At 49.0% G+C, this 25,561-nt stretch overlaps 1 protein-coding gene across 2 annotated transcripts in view; it reads right to left on the bottom strand.

Moving 5' to 3' along the window:
* PARVB (parvin beta) overlaps positions 1–25,561 on the bottom strand; it is a 51,736-nt gene that overhangs the window by 24,546 nt on the left and 1,629 nt on the right. Inside the window, exons 1-7 of one of the 2 annotated variants that reach the window (XM_066590197.1) lie at positions 16,004–16,154; positions 12,853–12,942; positions 11,857–11,927; positions 10,578–10,680; positions 6,477–6,617; positions 4,805–4,920; positions 88–146 (exon numbers count right to left, since the gene is read on the bottom strand). In XM_066590197.1, the coding sequence (XP_066446294.1) occupies positions 88–146; positions 4,805–4,920; positions 6,477–6,617; positions 10,578–10,680; positions 11,857–11,927; positions 12,853–12,942; positions 16,004–16,076 (653 nt within the window). In that variant the 5' untranslated portion in view covers positions 16,077–16,154. Of the gene's footprint in view, positions 1–87; positions 147–4,804; positions 4,921–6,476; positions 6,618–10,577; positions 10,681–11,856; positions 11,928–12,852; positions 12,943–16,003; positions 16,155–25,561 lie in introns of those variants that run through there. The other variant, XM_066590196.1, reaches the window with a different exon arrangement.

Consider the following 25,561-nt stretch of genomic DNA (forward strand, 5'->3'; position numbering starts at 1 on the left):
TGGTAGGGGGGCCAGGAGACTCGTTACCATCGGGCCCCTGGCCCAGAGCGTAAGCACAAGGTGCGGCACAGGGATATCGGCACTCACTCCGTCGTGGTCGTCAGCTCCTCCGTCACGTGGGTCGTCTGCAGGAGACCTTCCCGTTTCTAAAACACAAAAGGAGGAAAATCTGCAACGCTTTGTCACCACAAAGACAGAAGACATTCCACGGATAATGAAGACGCCTCGAGATCCTTAAAGGGATTGTACAGGATCAGAAAACATGGCTGCCTGCCTCCAGACAGCGCTGCACTTGTCCATAGACTTTGCCGTGTATTGCATTACACTCAGCTCTAATGAAGTGAATGCATGGAGCTGCAATACCACACATAACCTGTGCACAGGGGGTGGTGCTATTCCTGGAACAAAGCAGCCATGTTTTGTTAAGTCTGGACAACCCCTTTAAACCCCTTAATGATTCAGTCAATTTTGGAGTTTAAGGGGTAACGCAGTATATGGGAGCACATTATTGGGGTGTATACACCTAGATTTACATTACTGTTTTTTCGACAAGCGCTGAATACGGCACGGCATGGAATGAGAGGGAGACACTGCGTCCCGAAGCAGACGATGGCGCCATGACCTGCGATCCGGATGAAGGAGCGAGCGGAGAGACATGCGGTCCAACGACATCAGTGTGCGCACACTGGGGACTATGATGGAGGGAAGGGATTGTAATATGTGGGGGGGGGGACACGCCATGATGCTGTAGCGCCAATATCTGCTGTTTGTTTTTTACTACAGGTGAACATAACCTGCAAGATGGAGAGGACAGGTCACCGGTGACAACTGTCTCCGTATTGCCAACTTTACCGCCGCCAACTGTGGCAGATCTGACGCCAACGTTTGGATTTAAGGGCAGAGTTCATCTGACGGAGGAGGCCCAGAAACCAGCAGGCGTTTCCAATTGAAAGCCAAATTCAACCCCTAAAGGACCAAGCGTGTTGGTCCTGGGCTTTAATTCCTGCCAGTAGTGGAAGTAGGTCGCGGGATTAAAGCCTCTGCTGCTGCAATCAAGCAGGAGCAAGTCAGGTCCTCAGCTGTCAGACACAGTAGAGGACCCAAAAGAGAAGGAAGAAGTCATATGACTGCCGGGAACCCCCTGTCACCACAAAGCTGACGGGTCCTAGTAGACCCTGATCAGCTCTGCCAGTGACTGTCATCACTACAGGGGATGTTTCCCCTGTAACTGGGGCGTCTATGGATGCCCCAGCCACAGTGAAAAGTATGGAAAAAAAATATTTTTGAATGACCCCCAAATATGATGTCATGGGGGACATAGATGGTAAAAAAAAAAATGTTAAGAAGTTACGAAAAGTAAGAAAAAAATATACAGAATAAACTTCAAATACATAAAGAAAAAAAATGACCCATCGCTGAAGCCCACCAAAACTGTTGCCGTATGCACCCTGTAATCCGTGACTATACAAATTATATATCAAAAGTAAAGAGGAGGAACGCATTCCTGTACTTTATTGTAGCGTAAACATACTAATTTTAAAAACAAACTATGAAATTTAAAAAAAAAATAAAATTGGCTTTTTACCCCTTTAAAAAAAAAAAAATGAAAAAACCACTACATGGGTGAAGTTCCAAATAAGTGTCTGGTGCTTTAGGGGTTAAACAGCCAAAAAGTAATTTAACTACAGGAATTCTAGCAAGAATGCGGCAAGCGATGGGATGCCGGAGTCACCATCCGTAGGAAATCCGAAAGAGAATGTTTTCATGTTGACCTCTGGTGCCATCTGGTGGTCATTTTAGAGCATTGTCCACGGGCACAGAGATCATCATTGGGATTCCATCTTTACAAACCATCCTAATTATTACAAAAGCAATTATTTTTTAACTTCAGAAAAAAAAAAAAAAATGTTCATGGCATGAAAAATGTACATGCCCATCGATCCCCCAAACCCTGTGGCTGCGGTCCAGCACTGGGGAGGTCACATGATTACTGCAGCCAATCGTCGGTCTCAGTGGTCACATGAGCGATGATCATCCCCACATCCTCTTTCAGTGGGGAATGGGTTGGCGGTGAAAGGGTGATTAACCCCTTAAGGACGCCCACCTTTTCCCATTGTTCCTCCCAACTTTCCAAGACATCACAACTCCCATCTATCCATCATGGCGGTGTCTGCGGGTTTTTTGTGGGTAGATTTATATTTTTCAATCGGTACTATTTAATGTACTGAAAAACTGTACAAAACTTCAAAGAGGACTGTAGTGAAAAAAAAACCAAAAACACACACATGAAAATCCATGTTCTTCGAGGCTTTGTTTTTATGGCGCACGCTGCATTATTCTGCGGGTCGCTACGATTACGTTAATATTTGTATAGTTCTTTTTTTATTGTACTACTAAAAAATAGGATCTCTCTGCTAGAAAATAAACTATTTTCTGCTTCCATAACATTTTTCTGGTGATGATGCTTTTTTCGGGACGCCCTGTAGTTTTTTTATTGGTACCATTTTGGAGTATATGCAACTTTTTGATCGCTTTTTGTTACATTTTTTCTTGGTGACGAAAAAAAGCGCAATTCTGAGAGGGTTTTTCCTTTTCCACCCCAGAAGACATTCAACATGCGGAATAAATGATGGGTTACTTTTAGAGATGAGCGAACGTACTCGGTAAAGCACTACTCGTCCGAGTAATGTGCTTTATCCGAGTATCGCTGTGCTCGTCCTGAAAGATTCGGGGAGCGCCGCGGAGCGGGGAGCTGCAGGGGAGAGCGGGGAGATCTCTCTCTCCTTCTCTCCCGCCCGCTCTCCCCTGCTCCCCGCCGCAACTCACCTGTCAGCAGCGGCGCTCCCCGAATCTTCAGGACGAGCGGGGAGGTACTCAGATAAAGCACATTACTCGGACGAGTAGTGCTTTACCGAGTACGTTCGCTCATCTCTAGTTACTTTGACAGATTGGGGTTGGGCGATACCAAATAGGGTTTTTTTTCTTATTATAAATATGGGAAAAAAAGTTTCAACTTATTACCTTTCATTTTTTTCACAAATCTTTTCCTTGCATGTTATTTTAGCCCCCCTAGGGGACTGCAACGTGCGATACCATATTATTACATTATACTGCAATCTGACAGGCAGTCTTATCAGGTTACATCACGGGCATCGCTTGGCAATCAGCCATGACAGTGCTGGGGGCCTTCAGAAGACCCCCGGCAGCCATGGTAACCAAAAGGCACCCCACTATCTCATCTCAGAAAGAGATTTAAGGGGATTTAAGTGCCGCAGTCAGAATGGACAGCAGCATTTACATGTCTAACAGCCGTGATCACCATAAGAGGCAATCGTGGCCGGAGGGCATCAGCTGTGAGGTTCCCCTCCATACAAACCCCAAACCGTACAGGATGTAAGGGTACGTCCTGTCATTATGGGGTTAATTTTTATGCTTTCTTTCTCTATATGCAATTCCATTCCCTGGGACAAGTTTTTAGAAAAAGTGGAAAACTCTTTAACCCCTTAGTGACCAAGCTTTTTTCCGTTTACATTTTTGCTCCCCCCCCCCCCCCCTCCCTTTTAGTTATCCATCGCCGCGGCCGTCTGCGGTTGTTTTTACAGGATGAGGGGCATTTTTCAATGATACGATTTAATGTACTGAAAAACCCAAAGGACGGTTTCACGGCGGAAATCTTACGGTTTTGCCGCAGTGAAAAAACGTGAAATTTCCGCGGGATAAGCGCAGCTTCAAAACCCGCAGCACTTCGCTTCACCACATGTTTTTTTTCTGTTGTGAGGCCGTAACAAGAAAAAAGAAAAATTGACATGCTGCGTCCCGGGAATCTGCGCTGCAGCGACGGCTTTGCCGCGACGGATTGGCCGTTCCGTGTGGATGAGATTTTTGACAAATCCTGTCCCCATGGCCAGCTAATCCCAGGATTAGCGGCCGCAGGCGGATTTGCCGCAGCAAAATTCTGCAGCAAATCCGCCCTGTGTGAACCCAAACTTATGGCTGCAGCAATACGAAGTATGCATTTTTGTTTTAGGACTTAGATTCCTTTATTATAAATATGGCAAAAGGGTTTTTTCTAAACTTTTTTTTTTTTAAGAATAATAATGTAATAAAAGTAAAACTTTGCTTTTAAACCCCCCTGGGGGACCACAACCATTGATGCTTTGATTGTTCCTGCAGTATGATGTAATGCCATAGCATTACATTATACTGCGTTCAGGCAGGCAGCCCATCAAGCCACCCCATGGGGATGGCTTAATAGGCATTCTGCCACGGCAGCCTTGGCGACTTTCAGAATGCCCCCGGGTGCTATGACATCCACACAGCTCCCTGTGATCTCATCATGTCAGACTTGACACTGGGATTTATAGGGTTAACAGCCCGATGAGCTGCGCAGCTCATCAGTGCAGTTGCCACCGGGTGTCGGCTGTAAGACACAGCCGGCACCTGCAATGATCGCCACACAATCTCTCTTCATATATGGACCGCTGATACAGGCCGTCATAAGCCATATCGCACTGCGGCTCCATTCATCTTCACATGGTACTGCCAGAGACAGCGGAGCTCTTGTACTCGGCCATCTGTCATCTCCATTGAAATGAATGGAGCAGAGGTGCACAGGCTCAGCCACCGCGCCAATCTTCACATCACTACAGGTGAGTGCAGCGAGCCCGCAGTGCTGAGAAGAAGGGGACATGGGACCACCATTCCCAGGAGCGGTGAGGGTCCCAGCGGTTCTGCTAACGTCTCCTTCACACGACACTCATTTATTATCTGCGACATGAAGCAGATACACTTTTGCCCATCTTACCTTTACGACCACCACCTGCACACACACATGCTCCGGGAGGCGAATGGGGGCCCGGAAATGCATGGCCAACGCTACTAGAAGGTGCAAAATGGCTACCAGATTCTTTCCATGTATTGCTGAAGGCAAACAGAGAATGGGTTATTGTAGACAGACGGCATAATGGAGGACAATTAAAGGGGTTTGGGGGCAAAAACAATTGATGATCAATAGTTAATCACCAGAGACCCGCTGCGATGAGCTGATCGCCCCGGCTGCTGTCCGTGCAGCGGGCTGGACTAGTGTCATAGAGGTGAAGAGCGGAAGTGCCATAAGCTGGCTTCACTTCCATCGCCATCAGTAGGAGCTGAAGTGCCCATTACATTTCAGTGTCCATCCGCAGCGTCCGAGGCAGAAGTGCGGAAACTGTAATACCCGCCTACAACGCCCATTGATCTGAACGGGATTAAAGCCAGCTATGGCTCATCTGCTCCCGTCGCCTACAGGGACATCCAGCCCCTTGCACTGACAGTGGGTGACCAGTTTATCGCCTGGGATCTCAGGCGGCGGGTCCCCAGCAATTAAGTATTGACGACCTATCCTTAGGAAGGGTCATCAGTTGTTTTAGCCAAGAAAATCCCTTTAAATGTTCCAGTTTTCTTTTTTTTTTTTTCAATCTCGTCTACATTTACTGCTCCCTTTCATAGATAAATTATTGCAGCTTCCCTTCTCCTCAGGTCCTGGGCTGTCTCACGCTGTGATACACATATCAAGAATTCTTCTTTGTGGTCCAGATCAGACATTTCCTTCCCATAAACTGGTTTGTAGTTGTAAAGTAACTGGCTGCAGCAGGAGCCTCCCCCCTTCACGGCTCCACCTAGAAACCAAGAGCACTAAACTCCACCCCTATGACTATGCCCCACCCCTCAATCATCAAGCAGCAACAAAATAGTATGGAATTAACGCTCTATTGTCTGCAGGATTTCTTCAAGTCTGTTTCAGGAGCTGCAGGAAGCCCAGCAAATTGATGAACAGTTTGAGCGAAGTTTGTCGAGTCCTGAAAACTCCTCTTCATACACCCCAGTAAGGAGTTCTGAGGGCTCTTTTACATGGAACGATTATTCTCCAGTTAATTGCTGGATTGTAAGAATCTAAACCATAACCAATCATGTCCGCAACTGGACAATGAATGATAATTTGTCCGCTGTTCGGTTTGTGTAGGTATAAAAATCAATCAATGATCGGCCTGTCTGAACAGGCAGTCATTTCTCTATGAGCAACTGCCTGTTTACTGTGAATGGAGGCAGTGATCCGGAACAATCATTGGTGGGACAACCTGTTTAGCAGCTGCACCCAAGAGGTCGTTCCATGTAAAAGGGCTCTTACACAGATAATCCATTGATTTGAAAGGGTATTGTGTAATACTTCATTTCCCCTGCGGAGGCGCTGCAGGGAAACTGAACACTTACTGTCAGTTTTTCCCACAGATTACATATGATGGCTGGGGGTCCTAGGTGGGGGACACTTTATGACCAGCTTATTGTCATAGAACCCTTGCAACAAGTATGGATCGTCCAAACTGGAGAATCCCTCCGACTTATCATTCACTGCTCGGTTTAGATCTGCACTAGAGACGTCTGTGAAATGTACAAAGGGACACTATGTAATATAATGAAGGGCGTCTCTAATAGCTTACAATCAACGTTCCATCGGACAGCCCATCCCTGCGGCCTCAGAAATTCCTGTATATCATCCAAGATGGTCTGAAGCTTCTGTTTCTGTGCGATTTCGGACTGCGTCACCTCTGCAACGTTCAGTTTTCGGTTTGCCAACTTCTCTGCAATAAAACAGCAAAGTTATCAGTTTTTCTGTCAAATTTGAAGCCTTTGTGGTCGCGGCTTGGAGCGTGAAAAAAAAATTTAAAAAAGGAACACAACAGCGCCCTTCTTGTCTGCAGGCCGTGTCTAGAATTGCAGCTCAATACACTTGTCCATTGCGGATATGGCAGCTCAGCCATATTCAAGTATGGCGCAGTTTCTAGAAGAGCAGAGCCTTAGTCCTAGTCTCATACCACGCGGTAGTAAATCTGCCATTTGGGCCGAGGATCAGTCAGTCGTTAGCGGCTCTAGCTCCCCATTTACATGGGTATTATTCCATTTTCCAATATACTTTTTGTATCAATTCCTCAGTTTCCAAGATCTCTGCTATATAATGAAAATCTTCCTTAATTACATTGAAAAGGTCTTATTATGGAATATCAGGATAATAGAGGGGATCCCCAAATCAGGACAGAGAGAAGAGCGTCTCCACTCTGGAGGACCCGGGATGTCTATACCGGACAGTGGCAACCCATTGATGTCAATTCAAGTTGTGTAATACTTCATTTCTCCTTTGGGGGCACTGCAGAAAAATGTAATACATGCTGCCAAGTTTATCCAAAGACTATAGCTCACCTCTGGGGTTCCCAGCAGCGGGGCGTCCTGTGATCCGCTTAATATTAGGCGATCCTTTTAGCAGGTTTGTGCAAAGATGCCTTATTCATATGGCCTGATAGGGCATATGGAGGTAATAAAGCGGGGGGCCCCACTCAGGACCTCCTCCCTCTATGTCCTAGAAAGGAGAGACGCTGAGTTAGAGCAGTGCTCACCCTTGGGAACCTTCTGCCCCCCCCCATTATTACAGGTCACCTATTTATGTAATGCTACAAACAGGGTCACCTACTCTGGCGGATCCGACAGGTTACTCAATACATGGACAACTCATTGATTTCAATGCAGACTGCGTATTACTTCATTTGCCCTGTGGAGGCGCTGCAGAAAATGTTAACACATGCCTGGGGTACTGAGACCATCATTCTCAAAGGGTTGTGCATCTTGGCCAAACATCCCCTTTAACTACCATAAACATTCCCTTTAACTGCCGTATGTAAATGACCGAGTTATAATGAAATACAATTTCTGATTCCCACCTTAATCATGTAACTTGGCTGAACGCCGTATGGATTTATGGAGCGTTACGGGGCTCGCTGCCAATTTAAGAATCATTTAATTTGGACTTAACCTTTAAGAGGGCAGAATGGAAGGAGAAACATAATTAAAAGCCGTAATTCCATCCCATCCTAACAGATCATTAAATCCCAGGTGTGAGAAGCGGGTCAGCGACATTGGGGCTTCTGGAATACAGATCAGGCGGGTGGGGGGGGGGGTTCCTTTCTTCTTTCTTTTTAAAGAGCATCAAAGACCCAAATTCCTACAAGAGTATATATATATATATATATACACACACACACACACACACACACCCCGTATATGCCAGCTTTTCCTTTATTCAATATGGTAAAATAATTAGTGCAACTAAACTGTCTGTAACATCCCTCCCCTAGAAGTCATCGGATGGAATGAAACTTCCTCTGTGAGTGTAATGTTGATATTAGAGATTCCAATATCAGAGCAAAAGGAGAATTTATTGTGGAGACCCGACCCCTTGTAGGGAGACTCTAGCACCCTGTTGTACCGCCTCTGGCTTGGATACAAGATGTGATACGGGGGGCATGGAGGCTCTAGTACCCTGTTGTACCGCCTCTGGCTTGGATACAAGATGTGATACAGGCAGGCATGGAGGCTCTAGTACCCTGTTGTACCGCCTCTGGCTTGGATACAAGATGTGATACAGGTGGGCATGGAGGCTCTAGTACCCTGTTGTACCACCTCTAGCTTGGATACAAGATGTGATACAGGTGGGCATGGAGGCTCTAGTACCCTGTTGTACCGCCTCTAGCTTGGATACAAGATGTGATACGGGGGGCATGGAGGCTCTAGTACCCTGTTGTACCGCCTCTAGCTTGGATACAAGATGTGATACAGGTGGGCATGGAGGCTCTAGTACCCTGTTGTACCGCCTCTAGCTTGGATACAAGATGTGATACAGGGAGGTATGGAGGCTCTAGTACCCCGTTGTACCGCCTCTAGCTTGGATACAAGATGTGATACGGGCAGGCATGGAGGCTCTAGTACCCCGTTGTACCGCCTCTAGCTTGGATACAAGATGTGATACGGGGACATGGAGGCTCTAGTACCCTGTTGTACCACCTCTAGCTTGGATACAAGATGTGATATGGGCGGGCATGGAGGCTCTAGTACCCTGTTGTACCGCCTCTAGCTTGGATACAAGACGTGATACAGGTGGGCATGGAGGCTCTAGTACTCTCAATCGCCCGTGTAAAACCACCAAACTGCCTTCACTGTGCAGAATGAATAATGTGACATTTTACACAGTATCAGCTATATTCATTTGTCACTCATTTTCAATTTTGATTTTTTTTTTTTTTGGGGGGGGGGGGGGGGAGGGAGGTTTTATTTTTATATACACACACACACACACACACACACACACACACGTAATGTGCCTTAGCCGAGTATCTCCCCACTCGTCCCTAAAGGTTCGGGGGCTAGCGCGGGGAGGAACGCTCTCCCCTGCTCACCGCCGCAACTCACCTGTCAGCCGCGGCGGCCCCCGAATCTTTATGGACAAGCGGGCAGATACTCGGCTAAGGCACATTACTGGAGCGAGTAGTGCCTTAGCGAGTATACTCGCTCATCCCTAGTGGAAATACATGGAGGACAAAATCCTTATAGGTGGGTTTACTATAGATTCCAAATATAACAGAAGCCATTGAAAATCTATTACTGAAGCAAATAGATGAAGCTGCGAATCCCAATGAGGTCATTATTATGGGGGACTTTATCTATCCGGGTATAAACTGGGAAGAAACCTGCGGATCTCATAAAGGGAACAACTTCCTGTCGATTACTAAAGATAATTACCTCACCCAACTTGTACAGGACCCGACCAGGGGGACGGCCATTGTGGACTTAATATTAACCAACAGACCTGACAGAATAATAGGGGTGCAGGTCGGGGGGCACCGGGGACATACTGACCATAATATGATACATTTCCACTTGTCAATTGGAGAGCCAATGCTATATTTATGCATTAAACTCAATGGGGAAGGGGAAAGTCTTTGCGACTGGGGATATTCTGGAGAGTTTTGAAAGGTGCCACGCTGAGCTATATAATATTAGCCCACCTATAGACAAGGCATCAACCAAGAAGGTGGATCTGGTTGATGAGCATCTTCTTAAACATACCCCAGACAGTATCTTGGTAGAAGCAGCAGAATTCTTGGATTAAGATTTTAGGTGAGATGAGATTAAAAAAAGTTAAAAATAGGCAAAAGTCCCGGCCCGGATGTCTTTACTTCTAGGTGTTACAGAGCTTGTGGGGACGAGCTAGGCCCGATACTTTGTGAAGCTTTCAACGCGGTATCGGGGTCTTGTCTTGTCAAGTAGCTATAACAGGTGGGTAAGGATCCCCTGTGCTGAGGGAATTATCGTCCTATCTCTTTAACGAATATGGACATGAGAATGTTTGCCAGGTTGATGGCCACTAGTCTACAACCTCTAATCCCGAAACATATACATACAGACCAGGTTGGGTTCACGCCTGCGGGTGAGTCTAGGGATAATACTATACGGACCTTGTCTCTGATAGGAAGAGCCCAAGCTACAAACCACCTCTTAGGTCTTTTCTCTGTTGACGCTGGGAGGGCATTTGACCGTGCCGATTGGAATTTCCTGGAGGCTACATTGCGGAAGATAGGACCGGGCGATAGATTACGGAGTTGGATAATGGCACTTTATGAATGCCCCTCAGCAAAGGTACGAGTTATTGGGAAATACTCAAATCTGCTGTAAAGCCTACACAGACAATAGAAAAACTTTACAATTTTTGTCACCTAAGAGCTTCTGCAGGACTTGTCCATCATAGAAGTCTTCCTCCAGGTTCTTCACGATTATCCGCTCCTCCACAAGAACCTCATTAATCCAGTCTATTAGGACCTGCGGATATAGGAACCAGTTATGGAGGGAGTAAAGAAATCCAGGCATAGCCAGTAAAAAAAAATATAACCACCCATGCAATAACATGCGTCCTGACCGTGAGGAGCTCCCCAGAGCTCGCTGTCCCTCCTTGCTGACTAGTACACTTTGTTTGAGCTGCCGAGAGGAGGGGGACGGCCTGACAACAGCTCAGAGCGCATTTCAGGACTAGAAAATGGGTGTCACTTTTCAGTGTCATTTAGCTACTGAATTAAAGGGGTTGTCCAAGGAGAGGAAATACTTGGTCCAGATGTGTCAGAACCTCCACTTCAACACCGGGGCACATTTAGTACTGAACGGCCGCTATGTTAAGTCAATGGAGAGGGGCAAGGGAGCGAGAAGAGAGAAATCTCCTACAGCCGTCCTGCCCCCCTGCTGGCCGCTCTGTGAGGGAGCCATCACTACTAGCTCCTGTGCAACAGCGCGGGAGCGAACGTATGTGGGGACGAGTGTCAGGCATCGCTTGCCTGACATTCGTCCCGTTTAAATGGGGCTTTAGATTGCGCCACATTATTATAAACTGGCGTCAAGTTTTTTCCAAAGTTTTGGTACAACGTAGGCCACGCCCACTTTCCACTGAGCCAAGCCCCTTTTTTGGACATGTTGATAAGAGTGTCCGAAAGGGTCTAACACACCGTAAAAGTGGCGCAAAACATGCAAAGAGTTTCTGGTGCCAAAACCACTTTTCCTGACTGGTCTAGGGGTGTGGCTTTATGAAAAGGGAACATGGCCCAAATCGTCCCAAAAATTGTGGCAAAATATTGGCGTAAACTAAGCCAAATAAGATGGGATAAAAATTTAGACTAGACAGTCTCAAAAGGCGACAGATTTACCATCCAGCACGAGTCGCTGGGATGAAACGAACGCATTTTAAGACTCGTAACCCTTAGTGCTCGTTCACACAGAGCGGAAATGCTCTGGATTTGCTGCAGCCGTAGATTCCGCAGGATTCATGCATCAAAAACTCAGTCAACATCCACAGCATTGCCCCAACAGCTGTACTAGAGGCCCCACTGCCACTACCGAGTCCGGGTCCTAGGGGGCGAGACGCTGCCTTGTAGGGTAACAATTTAGGAGAACGTTTCTTAAGTCTCAAGGAAGTCCCCCACCAACACCTAGAGCCACAAGGGTCCTCACCTTTATAAGCTCCTTGAACTTCGGTTCTTCTTTGGAGTTGGGGTCGATCATGGTCCGCTCCTCGTTCTCCTCTGCCCGGTCATAAAACAGAGAATCAGTCAGAGACACGACAGCAGCCATTAATAAGTAATGAGACGCAGGGAGAGAAAAGGAAGGACCAGAACACAAGACGTCTCAGGAAAATGGTTGTATCTATCAAGTGACCTTCAAGTCACTGAGCTCCGTACTGGAAAATATCGCTAATGGTAGGAAGAGAAGGAAGTCAAACATTAAAGGCGTCCTGGCCATCAATCCTTCATTGGCGGGGGTCCAACCCCCAGCACCCCCTTACAGCTCATATCAGTTTAACTCGCCACTTAGAGGGGGGGGGGGGGGGGGGTTGAATTTTCCGTTGATTTGGTATTCTGCAAGATAAATAGTTTTTTTAACCCTCCGGGCTGAAGCCGTACATGTACATCCCCTGTGCGCAGTGCTAAGGTGATGCGGGCTTGTAAGGGGATCCTGCTCCACATACGGCTGGTCTTGGCGGTCTGACAGCTGATGCCAGGCTGACTTCATGCTGATCGCAGCTGTTAACCCTTTAAATGCCACTGTCAATTCTGACAATAGCATTTAAATGGCCCAATCGGCAGTCCCGAACGGTCCCCCCACCATGAGATCACGGGGTGCCACACTACATTGCCTGCAGAAATACTGTTAAGGTGTACGGTATAGCCTTCAGCTGCAGAACATTCACAGCGTTTCCACTCTGTGTCAACACGCCCTTAAAGCGCACTGAAATCTCGAACATGCAATGCTCAACATGGCCACTAGAGGGTGACAAAATACAAACCATGTGCAAACTGCAGTCGTGAAACGCGTTGGAGAAATCGGACAGCGCAAATCTCACTGAATAAAGCGTATTTTAGTCATGGGATTTTTTTTCGTCTCATGCAACGACCCCTTTAAGCAAAACGACATATAGAGTTCACGGTCCGCCTCTATGGGATACTGTACCGAGCAGCGTGTCCTCTGGATGGATGTCGATGGCGCTGGGGGACAGCGCGGCGTTGATGGCATTTCTACCTTCATCTTGGAGATCAGTCACTGCAAGAATAAACAAAAGGAAGACGTCATTAAGGGGGCGCCGCTCGTTACATTGCGCACATTTGGCCTCAGGGCACGGAGGCTTCTGGAGAGGGATGGAAGACATTTCTATAGATCCCTATGAGAGACACGTTCACCGGTCATACGGAGGGTCAACCCCAGTAAGTCTGTTCTCACCCCAGAGGACCCCATGAAGTAGGACGGCTGTTAGCGCCAATGCACATGGTTATATTACAGATGTGCGCTGTAATACGGCACCTGCAGCCGGCTTTATTGTGGAGGGATTCTCCCTCGGAGCCTCCAAGTTGCACCATATGGAGCTCAGAAGCTCTAGATGCTTAACCCCTTAGTGACAAGCCCATCTTGCCTTACGGACCAAGCGATTTTCATTGTCGCATTACAAGAGGCATAACTCATTAAAATAGCCGTAGGAGGGCTCGTGTTTTGTGGGAGGAGTTGTACATTTTAATGGCACCACTCCGGGGTACAAATAGCAGGTTGTAGAATTTGTATTACAATTTTTTATCCACTTAAAAGAAAGTTTTTATGTTGAAAAAGAAAAAAAAAATTTTAATTAAGGAAAAAAAACCAAAAAACTTTATTGACCATTTTTTAGTTTAGTCAGAAATTGTCCCAGCAAGTTGGAGTATTATGACGGACGTGTCAGCAAGTGCTGAAATCTCACAAGAAAATAGGGGCAGAAACTGAAAGGGCGCAACAAAGCTAATCGCGTAAGTTACCGTACGTGGCTGCCGATATGACTGCTAGAGGACTTTATGATGGGCGATGGATGATGTCATTTAGCAGGTCACGTGTATTCACAGAGTACGAGGTACCGGTCTGCGGAACATCCCCACCGAAACACCACGACACGACCAGACAGTTGGCGTTTGGGGCGCAGAGTCAGGACACGAATAGCGGGCCCAATGTTCTTCAAATCAGCTGTGAATTCTGCGGTTTATCTGGACATGTTCAGTTTCACATCCAACACCAGAAGAAAGAATATACGGCTTTCTCCAATAAGATGGGGCAACATGCTGCACCTCCCGCGAATCACTGGCACGGGTTCATGAGCCGTTTGCCAAAGAGTGAACCGTGAACAAGGGGTTATGGCCACCATGTTCCCTGGGCGCAAATATTTTTTTTTTATCATCAGTCAGGTAATTTAAAAGCAGAACATGGCTGAATTTAAGGAAAACATGGCAAACTTCAAAAAGAAAAATCAATGACATCCGGCAAGACATAACCTCCTAGCCCTGACCCCTAGTCTTCTCAGCACTGCATCTAGCTCCTGCTCACTGTCTGGAGACTTCTTCCTCTCTTGTTGGTCTGAGTACAGATTGCTTTCCCCTGTTCGCCCCACCACCTGCACTAGTGACCCTCTCCCCTCACACCTCCTCCGGTCCCTCTCCCTTCACCCCTCCGATCCCTCTCCCATCTCACCACTATATTTAACCGCTCTCTGGCATCTTTCCTCTTCTTTCAAACACGCCATCATATCGCCGCTGCTAAATAAGCCGACTCGTGACGCGACTGACGCTGCAAACTACCGACCCATCTCTAATCTCCCCTTCATCTCCAAACTACTAGAACGACCTGGTTTACTCCCAACTTATAAGCCAGCTCTCAGAAAACTCTTTCCTGGACTCCCTCGTCATGGCGGTTTCTCTCGAGTGTAGAGGGCGGAAGCCAGACTTTAAAGTGTCAAACAACATCCTGAAAGCCATGTCTTCCCGTGACATCACAGTGCCGTTCCTTAAGAGTGCCACCGACTGGCCGTCCGCTGTCTCGAACACCATGTCCTGTCTCTACAACTGACCTACTGGGATTTCCGCCCTCCACTAACCGCCCTCATCCTGACAGCTCCATCTCAGTGTGTGGCGCCACCATAACTCCTAGACAACACGCCCGCTGCCTTGGGGTCATATTTGACTCTGATCTCTCCTTTACCCCCTACATCCAATCTCTCGCTCAAACATGTCAGCTGCACCTCAAGAACATCACAAGAATCCACTCTTTTCTCACTGTGGACACGCTAAAAACGCTTACTACTGCCCTCATCCACTCCCGGCTCGATTATTGCAACTCGTTGCTGATCGGCCTCCCCTGCACCAGACTCTACCCTCTCCAATCCATCCTGAATGCAGCAGCCAGGCTCATCTTCCTGTCCAGCCGCTACCCGGACGCCTCTGCCCTGTGCCAGTCACTGCGCTGGCTGCCCGGCAAATACAGAATACAATTCAAACTCTCTACCTTCATCCATAAAGCCCTCCACAGCGCAGCGCCCCCTATATTGTATCCCTCATCCACAGCGCACTGCCCCGCTATAATGCCTCCCTCATCTCAACCCATCACCCAGCCAGGGCTCTCCGCTCCGCTAACAAAATCAGAATAAAGTGCCCCTTTAATTCGAACCTCTCATTCTTACCTCTAAGACTTCTCTAGAGCAGCACCGGTCCTCTGGAACGCACTACCAAAAATTATCCATGCAATCCATGATTCACAAAACTTCAAGAGTGGCCTAAAAACACACCTCTTCAGGGAGGCATACCGAATTCCCTAAACCCAACACCTCTGTACCCCCCTGATAACATGCTCCCTGACTTACTGACTGCAATCCCTGCCAACCGTCAACCGCCCCCGACAGTCACACCGATTCAGCCACTATATAACCTGACCATTGTCTAGCATCCCTCACTCTCCACCCCGCCACACCGTGCACATCTCCACCCCGCCATATCGTGCAAATCTCCAGCCCCTTTACCTTCTGTATCCCCCCATTATCTGTAGTATGTAAGCTCGTTGGAGCCCCGCACCCCTGCTGTCTCCATCAGCTGATTACTATGTAACCGGGGTCTTGTTTTTATTCCCCCTGTCTTGTAAGCGCTGCGGACTATGTTGGCGCTATATAAAGACTATTATTCCATATTCAGCCCAACCCATGCCCGCTCTGCCATGCAGCGATTACTACCCACCCTCACCCCAAATAAAAACAGTAATGTATGTCCATATCGTCAAAATGACAGCATCGAAGCATTACACTCCCCCAAATCCTCCAAACCTGTCGCCTTTTCCCCCTTGTCTCCTGCCCCAGCGGCGTCCTTCCTGCGTTTCCTGCAGAGCAGCCCGGACATGGTGGTCCCAGATTGGGGGTCAGCAATGTGGAAGAGGATCAGCAGAAGGGCAGAGAGCAAAGAGACTGGCGCCGGGTTATTTCTGACAGGGTGACGAGGAGGCCTTGACAGGAGACGGTCACTGTGGAGGGGTCTGAACAGCTGGCAGTAAAGAGGAGCCGTGACCGGACGCTTCCGGGGGCGCCGGGCGACTTACAGGATGGCAAGTAGGAGAAATAATGGGATGATGTGCTGCGGAGGAGACGTGCCAGGAGCGGTGCCAGCTGCTCTGCAGTGTAATTAGTGATGCTGTGGTCTGTGCCCGGCTGCCATGTACTAACAGATAAACAACTGCAGCCGCCCGGATCCATACAGCCAGGCAGCGAGAGGCGGGTAAGAGCAGAAGTAGTCACCCCTCTAAATAGCGCAGCACCAACTGACTTCAATCCTGGCATTTAACCCCACAGATGCTGCAGTCAACCAAGGGGGCTTAAGGAGGCACTACGCACGCAATACGCAGTGAATAGAACTTATGGATCGCAACAGGTTCGCTCACGCAAGTGTGTTTTGGTGGCACAAAAAGGAATATGCGGCACGCTCTACTTTCCTGCGCATTTGAATACGAAAACAGCACATATTGAACTAATTGCCCTTTTCAGTAAATAGCAGCATGGTGGCGGCATTTTTTGCACACGCGTTAATTCACATGCATATTTGTGCGATCCGATTGACGCATTGGGCTATTTTGCTCCGTAATGTGGATCTAAATGGGGAATGCTGCAATATTTCGGCGCGTGAAAAACGCATATTTGAATCCCTCAATGTAAGTCTATAGGGTCTCAGCTGCATATTACATGTGTAAGAAGTACGGGTGTAACACACAGCGAATAGTACTTGTGTGACTGACCCCTGGGAGGAGGGCCCGCCTCCAGCGACTGCGGGTAACGATGGTACACAATGCAACCCCCCAGGATCGCCATCGCCAGGGACCGTTAGATCCTGCGTCAGTTTATCGGCGATGGGCGTTAACGCGCAGGAATATATAAGTGAGCAGGAACTGCGGAAGAGAAATGAAGCTCAGGAGAAAAAGTTACACGAGTTAAGAAAAAGACCGCGAACAAAAAGAAAATATAATTATGGTGGTTGGAAGGTTTTTAGGCAAAATAGTAATGACATTTCCTGTAGGTCTACGAGAGAAGAGTCGGCCTGCCGGAGAGATGTGTAATGAAACACATGAATGGCCATTATATTAGAGACCCCCATCTAGTGGTGTTGGACCCAGTTTCATCTTCAGATCTGCAGCAGTGAAGCGCCGCGGTGTAGAGTCCACTCAGTGATGAAACTGTTCTGCAGGAATATCGGCCCCTGCGGACAGGAAGCTTCTTGTAGTTGCTGCAGATTAGATGGCGGTGCTGACATGTTCTGACCAGCTGACAGGAAGGGGTCAGCGATTCATGCTGCTTGCGCCAAATCCTGCCCTCCCGTCAGCAACAGAAATCTGGATCCATCTGACCAGGAGATGTTTCTCGCTGCTCAGGGATACAAGTTTTGCGCTCTTTTGCCCGCTGGAGTCTCGCCTTTCTGTTTCTCTTAGACACAATTGCGCTGGAACCGGTCATCTGCTGTTATACTCTCGCTGCGGTAAGGAGCGGCGAGGTGTGTGTATTTGGCTGAAGTCTGCTTGACTGTTCATCAGAGCGATTCCTGACATCCTCCTCTGACCCCTTTCATTGACAAGTTGTTTCTGTCCACAGGATCCCCTTTCTCTAGGTGCTTGTTTCTCGATCGCGCCATTCTCGGTATACTTTCCACACCGCTGCACGAGAAAACCCCCCCACAGTTGGCAGGGACATCCCAGCCCCCGGCTAGTCTAGCACCGATGACCGGCCTTGTTGGAAGTCGCTCCGATCGCTGGATTTTCCCATCTAATGTGGATTCACAATGAAACTGATCCACGGGAAACTTGTCACGTGATTTTATGCCGCACTCCGGGGTCACGGGGAGAATTACCATACAGGGGGCGCCAATCATGGAAGGATCAGGGCTTCTAATAAAGTGACCGTAATGTTTGGAGATATATATATATATATTACACACCCACAGAAATGTCTGCAGATATTTCCCATATTTCATTTTTTTAGGAGGAAGGTTACAACCCCCACAGCGAGCCCGGCACCCCGAGGGGGTTGTGGAACACATCGTGACTCACATATGATGAGCGAGTGACCCAACCAAGTAAGATCACAGGATCCAGTCTGCTGCTACCTGCAATGCCTGCCAGAAACAGCAGAGGGCGCTGCAGTCATGAGGAGAAGTAACTGCCCTGCAGCCATATGAAGTCCCCAGATATATTGTATCCAACGGGCAGCGGACGGGGATATAAGCATCACACAACTACAGCTGAGGCACTGGCGTCGCTGGCACCCTCTGCGCCGCGGGGACGTTGCATCTCGCACAGTCAGGCTACGGCTGCGCTGCAGCGGGTGATAGCTGGTCGCATAAGTAGTTCCAATGCCGCTGTTTCAGCCAAATCGCTGGATAGTCGCGGTCACGTGACCTTACATTAACAGACGGGACAAAAAGCTGCACGAAACTTAAGAGCAGATCTTACTTTTTTTCTGGAGGCGATCCAGACGATCGGACACACGGGGAGCGAACGCGCGAGGAGCGAAGCTTCTCCAGGACTCATACAGCACAGCGCCAACCACAGGAAACAACGTGCGCATGCTTCCTGCAGATAGCGTTACGCCGTCCCTGCGGGGAAAGTCACGACGCACTCAGTGAACACTCGTAAAATTGCAATGAGGTATCGGCCGGTGTTTCCCGTATCGCCATCGGACGCGTGAATCCGCCCTTCGAGTGAATTCACACGGGCAAACGCGGTATCAGTCCAAGAAACTCGGACCAATGGCGCGCTCTCAGGACGAATTCACACGGCAGATGTAGCATGCTCTACTTTTGTTCGCGGTCTATATGTGTTGCGCAATACACAATGGGACGTGCGAAACATTGCCCAATTCTGCTGGGAGACGATCACATCTGGAACCAGTAAGGCTAAATGGCCATTTAATTTGGGGCGCGGCTATGTCCCGTACGCAAAAAGTGTGGTAAAATTCGTACACAGCGCCAAGAGTTGTGCTAAGGCATGCGCAAAAGTGTAAACCTATGTGTGAAGGAGCCCCTAAACGTGCGATTCTGGGTGCGAGCAAGATGTAAAATTGCGCGGGTAAAAGGGCCGTCAGGCTCATAAGTGTTGAGACTTGCGATAAAGACTTTCCCGACTTCATCCACCCAGCAGTTTGTAGCTCCTCCCTGCCCCCAGGACGCACATTCCTCGCACCCACATGAGCCACCCGACAAGTGGCAACATGGGCACCATGCAAATGTTATGTAGGTCACCCTGTGGGGGGGCACTGGATCACACGGGGGGGGGGGGGATGCTCTAGTAAGTGGTGAGTGTCTTGGGACCCGTTTAACGAATTGGCCAAAAGTTACGATTACAATTTTTTTTTTTGGCCCATCTTTAACAATAGTGCGCAATTCATAAAAATGGCGATACGACAAAAGTAAATAATCAGAAAACCCCTTTAATTATTAAATATATACACTAGAAATATACAGTATTATGCTACAGCGCCTCTAGTGGCCGAACTGAGTGCTTCAGCCTGGGGGAGGAGGCTAGCTTTAAAAAACGTGCCAGTTTTCGGGGGAAACAAAGTTGCGGGTTTTGGTGATATTAGTGGTGAGGTTTGCGCCTCTTCGCCCCTTTCCTCCTCCCGATGGGCTTTATCATGAGGAGGGCGGCCGTCATTGGACCAGCAGAGGTCTAGGTTTTAAAACAGGAAATTGCGCAAAACGGTCGCAGTAGATGTAGATTTCCATTTTCTTGCACACCGGCGGCCCAACATGCGGCCAATTATTGTAAGGGGTGCTTCCCTAAATACATCGGCTTATCACCACCGGCCTGAAGACGGATTTACACGGACGAGTACAGCGTCAGTCCGAGGAATCCGGAGCGATAATCACACAAGGCCCCTCAAGAAATAAAACGGAATGGAAAAAAAAAAGGAAAAGTGCAAAAAAAGTTTACATTTAAAAGAAAAAAAAAAAAACAAGCACATTTTCCACGGAGGGCCGTGTAAAGAGGAATCACTCAGAATGGAGGCGCCCAGAATGACCAGCGATGCTCCGCCTCCGTTCACCAGGACAACTAGCGCTCCAGCATCAAGCACATCGTCACCGCTATGGCTGTCAGGTGCCACCCGCGTGCCCAACAGTCGTACGTGTAAACGGGCCTTCTGTCACTGAACGATTACAGCCACCTGCCCACGGGCGTAGCGATATCAGAGCCGCCGCCGGGGAGCAGGACACAGCCGATGGTTCTCCGCACTGAGCCTATCTGAGAGAAAGTCTAACCGCGGAGAATCGTGGCAAATCGCAGCATGCTGTCGGGGCTGTGGTTTCTATAGCAACGCTATGGAGAGCGTTCACTGCGCTCCCCACAGCCGGATTATCGCCACAGGGAAGGCCGCCTACACCCAGTTAACAAACGCAATCCTATGCAGACGGCCGCGGTTTGCCCGCACAAAATCTCGACCGGCATGTCCTATTTCTGTGCGGGGCTCGCAGATGAAAGAGCCGGGGCCACCGGGCGCGGGCGAGTACGTGCTCGTCCCTGCAGGCGCTCGGGTCGGATCCCGCGGCGAGAATCCTCGCCGCCGGATCCGACCCACTCGTCTGCAGGCGGCCGAACACAATGAAGATCCGCCCGTGGACAGGAGGCCTACAACAGAGGAAGCCATAATAGTCCCCAACAGTACCCCCCCCCCTGCTCCCTCAGAGCCGGGAAGAAGAAGACCGCACCACGAAAATCAGGGAAAGTACAGCCCACCCATGGAGCCATCTTGTAGACATAGAAGGCGTATGCTGTGGTGTGTTAACTCTTTACCCCCAAGTACGATCCCCACCCCCTCTTCGTTTTTACTTTTGTGTTTATACCGCCATCTGGAGGCGGGCTGTTTATTGCGGGACGAGTTGTATTTTTTAATGTGGGGGGGGGGGGGGGGGTCTTGTTTTTACGGCGTACACAGCAGCAAAAAAATCCGTGAGAACTATTCCGGGGGTCAGATATAAAAAAAAAAGCAGAATCTCTTTGGCTGACGGTGACGTTTCTGCGGATGTTCTGCAGCTCCTATTAATAACAACGCAGTTTGTGCGACCGATTGCTTTTTAATAAGTTTAATCTCAGAAGTCATGTGACCTAAAATGCGGATGAAGCATAAATACCGCGTTACTGCGACAGATCGGACCCCTGCGGACGCAGCGATACCAAATGTGCTTCTCATCATTAATCTGGGAGAAGCGAGGGTTAAACTTTTACTTCTCTTTTTTTGGTAAACTTATTTTTAGTTTTTCTATTTTTTTTAGTTGCCCTGGAGTTGATCCTGCGATCGTTCGATCACTCATACAGTATAGCACCCCAGTATTCGGCTCGCTTCACACGGACGAGTGCGATAGGCGGCCATGAATCCCGCCCCATGTCACGCCCCCCACCATGTGTAAACGGCCTGGCATCACTCCGGAGGCGCAGGGATCCTGCGGTGCGGTGGCCACGGATCGCGGAGTTCCTCCCGTTGCTTTCTATGGGCCTGCGATGCGAGATCTCGCACGATTATATCGGCCGTGTGATGCCCACCTTACACTGTACCACATTCTGCCAGCCCTCTGGCACACCTTTATAGATGGCAGTCCTGGAAGCCTTCAGAAGGCCCCAGCTGCTGCAGCACCCGGACGGCACCCTGCGGGCGCATCGCAGCCGGAACCGATCGGGACCCCGAACAATGATTGGGGAAATTAAATGGCGTTATGACAAATGACAGCAGCATGTAGAGGGTTAAGAGCGGTGATCAGCATTAGCGCTGACTGCAGCTGTTGCCGGCAGGTGTCAGCCATCACAGACAGCCGGCAGCCAACTTGTGTGGCACAGAAAACCCCTGAAAGGAATTGCCCCACACAGGATAAGGGCTTATTCACACGGGCGTATATCAGTATACATGGGAGCCTATGGCAGCGGCCGGAGAAGGGAGCTCAGCGGCATGACTGCTCAACTCCCTCCCCCTTCTCCTCTCCGCCCTTTTGCCGCTGTTTGCAATGGGAGGGGGTGGGGCAGAGCTAAGCTCCACCCCATCCAAATGCTGGCTGCAGACAAGGGGCAGGAGCTTAGCTCCGAATCCGTGCCCTCCCATTGCAAATGATCAGAGGGGAGGAGAGAGAGGAGGCGAGTTGGCGAGGGTGCGGGAAGGGGTTATGTCTCCCTAGGCCCCACGGTATTGCAGCCTCAGCATATATGCGCTGGGTCCTTTGCCGTTCAAGCGTTGTTTTAATGGTGCCAGCGGGCGGACATAAAACGCCACGGCCGTGTGAATTGGCCCTACGTGTCAGAATGGTGGGGGTCCAACTACTGGGATCCCCCACTGAGAACGTGGGTCTTAAGTGTTCCCCAATTAATGAAACAGTGGTCACACTATAATTCAGTTTATTTCTATAGGACTTCTATGGGACTGCTGGATATACCTGTAGAAGTCAATGGAGTGCGACCAGCGCCTACTTCATACAGCGACACTTGAGGCCCCAAACCGGGGCGAAGGTGGGGGAGCCCTGGTTGTGGATCATCCACTCTACAGCTGTGTGAAGAAACACAGGGGATTCGGAGGTCTGTACATAAAGCCGGGACCCTCGGAAAGATCGAGTTCCCACGGCCACCGGGTGCAAGAAAAGCATATGAAAAAAAAAAAAAAAAGTCTAAAGATAAAAAAAAAAAAGGCTTCCTTTCCGGCAGCCGTTTACGGGTTTTGTTTTTGATTGTAGGTCAGTGTAAACTTTTTGTGTAAACTTTTGAAGTTTAACACGCCCCCCCTCAATCCTCCCGATCACAAAACACACAAAGCGGATGGAAACCTGCGGCCGCACATCTACTGACTGCAATGTTACAAAGAAAAAACTAAAAATCTATCTTTCTCTACGTTTTTTTTGGCAGAACAGAAAAATGTAGGCGATGTTTATCAATCCCTAAAACAAAAAAAAGGGACCCAACCATCGGCGCGGCTGGATTATATTTAAGCCATTATGACCTACTGTGTGGGTATCAGATACGCCGGCGCGTGCGCCGATAATGCTGCACCGACCGACCGCTTTATCATCCCACAACAGAGCGGTCTAGAAATAGCCTGCGGCGCAGCAGGACGCGATAGACGGGGGGGGGGGGGGGGGGATACAGATGACACAAGGAACAGGAAGGGACAGAACAAAGGAACCCCCGCAGGGGGGACACGGCAGCCGTGACACATCCACTTCCAGAAGTGACCGCAGTCCTCCCTCTAGTCGCCTCCATCGACCAACAAGGCACGGCGACCGGTCGCTTGTCGGGATTTAACCCCTTAAGGTCGCCGCAGCACATGATGTTTGGTTTTTCATTCCCACTTTTAAAAAATTCCAACTTTCATCCACCCGTGGGCGCCGCTGGCGGCGGGCGAGGAGAGCTGTTTAATGGTGCTAATCAATGAACCGCATAATGTACTGAAACACATAAAATAGTCTAAGGCTGAGTTCACACGGGGCGGATTCCCGCAGGAAATCCCACAGTTTGGCCGCAGCAAAAACCGCGAGATTTCCACTGGGAGAACCACCGCGGAAAAACCCGCGACAGCTTTGAAGCGGCCCGGCCGCTCGCTCTTCCGCTGCGGCCGGCGCTCCCATAGAGGAGAGCACGGCCGCAGCGGAAAGAAAAGATAAATAGACATGCTGCATCTTCTGAAGCCGCGGCCGCCGCGGTTCCTGCCTGACTTACCGCAGCGGATTGGCCGTCCCGCGTGGACGAGACTTCTGAGAAATCTCGTCCACATGGCTGGCTAACCCCGAGTTTAGCGGCTGCAGGCAGATTTGCCGCGGTAAATCCGCCCTGTGTGAACCCAGCCTAAATGCAGTGAAACGGAAAAAAGGAAGCCCAACTGCACATCTTGGGGGGGGGTCTTGTTTCTGCGGTGCCCGCTGCAGCATAGATGGGCCGCCATAACAAATACGGATAACTTAATACATAAAACAACTGTTGGAGGAAAAAAATAAAAAATCTCTATAGTTTCTGCCGCCATAACGCCATTGTCCCGCGGCCGCAGTAACACGAGGTTCGTTGTCGCAGGAAGTCCCGGCGTTTCTATCGGGACCATTTTGCAGTTCTGGTGACTTTTTACAAGGTGACCAAAAATCTTCAGTCTTGACAGATTTCTGTTTTCTGACGACGTTCATCATGTGCGCCAAATAATGTTTTAGGGCTTATTCCAAAGACCGGATATCGCTGTGTTTTCACGCCCGGCTGATATACACTGTCCCTCTCTGCAGGGGGAGGAGGCGGGCCGGGAGCAGTGCACTGAGCTCCGCCCCCTCTCCACTATTTGCAATGAGGGGCAGGACGGGGGCGGGGCTAAGTATACCAATAACCCCACCGATATGCGCACCTCGGAATAAGCCCTTCCTTTGAGAGATCAGACGTTTATGGATGCGACAATACCAAATATGTTTATTGGGTTTTTTTATTATTATTGTAAACAGGGGAAAAGGGTTTAGAAAAAAAAAAACTAACTTTTTTTATTACCTTTTATTTTTCTAATAATTAATAACATTTTTCAAACTAATTTTCCTTTTTTGTTTTTTTCGTCCCCATAGGGGACACGAACCTGCGATGATTTGATCGCTCCTGCGGTAGGATGTAATAGCATAGTATTACATTATACCTATGAAGCCCCCCCCCCCCCCCCACGGGCATGGGTTGATAGGAAACCTGCAATGCCAGCAATAAGGGGTTTCAGAAGGCCCCTGGCTGCCATGGTAACATTGCTGGCAGTTGGTTGAGGGTGGGGGAGGGTCTTGGCAATCATCTGATTGAAGAGGTAGTGGCGCCCCAGTGAGTGCTACAGCATCTTCTTCAGCCAGTGAATGGAATGAAACTGCAATACCAGGTGTGGCCACTAGACAATGTACAGTGCTGTGGTATGGACGGAACTGACAATGCTGCTCAACCGAGCGCTGCGGTCAATTCAATCAGCTGATCAGTGAGGATCCTGCGCAACGGACCCCCATGATCACCTAGATTCCTGAGGATCACCGATAGTTTAGTGCCAGAAAACCCCTTTATAAGGGCACTGAACCTAAACTGTATCTGATTATCTGCTGAGCAGCTCGATGCAGACTATTATTCTCTGTTGTCAGCCTTCGGAAAGCCAAAAAAAGAACGACTGTTGGCTCCGTGGCTGGCATCAATGCAACTCCCAGCTTTAGGATGGTTTTCTGGGCACCATTGGCACCCTTAACGCTGGCGCTGCCCGGAGAGTCAGGTTTCTGCATCAGACCAGACATGTTCCCTGGTTTCAGCAGATATGCAGCAGCCTGCGCAGTTAACCCTGACCTGACCGGCCAGAATGCAAGCCTCTGGTACAGCAATGGTTAATGCCTAA

This window comes from Eleutherodactylus coqui, chromosome 2, assembly GCF_035609145.1.
Source record: "Eleutherodactylus coqui strain aEleCoq1 chromosome 2, aEleCoq1.hap1, whole genome shotgun sequence".
Taxonomy (NCBI): Eukaryota; Metazoa; Chordata; class Amphibia; order Anura; family Eleutherodactylidae; genus Eleutherodactylus; species Eleutherodactylus coqui.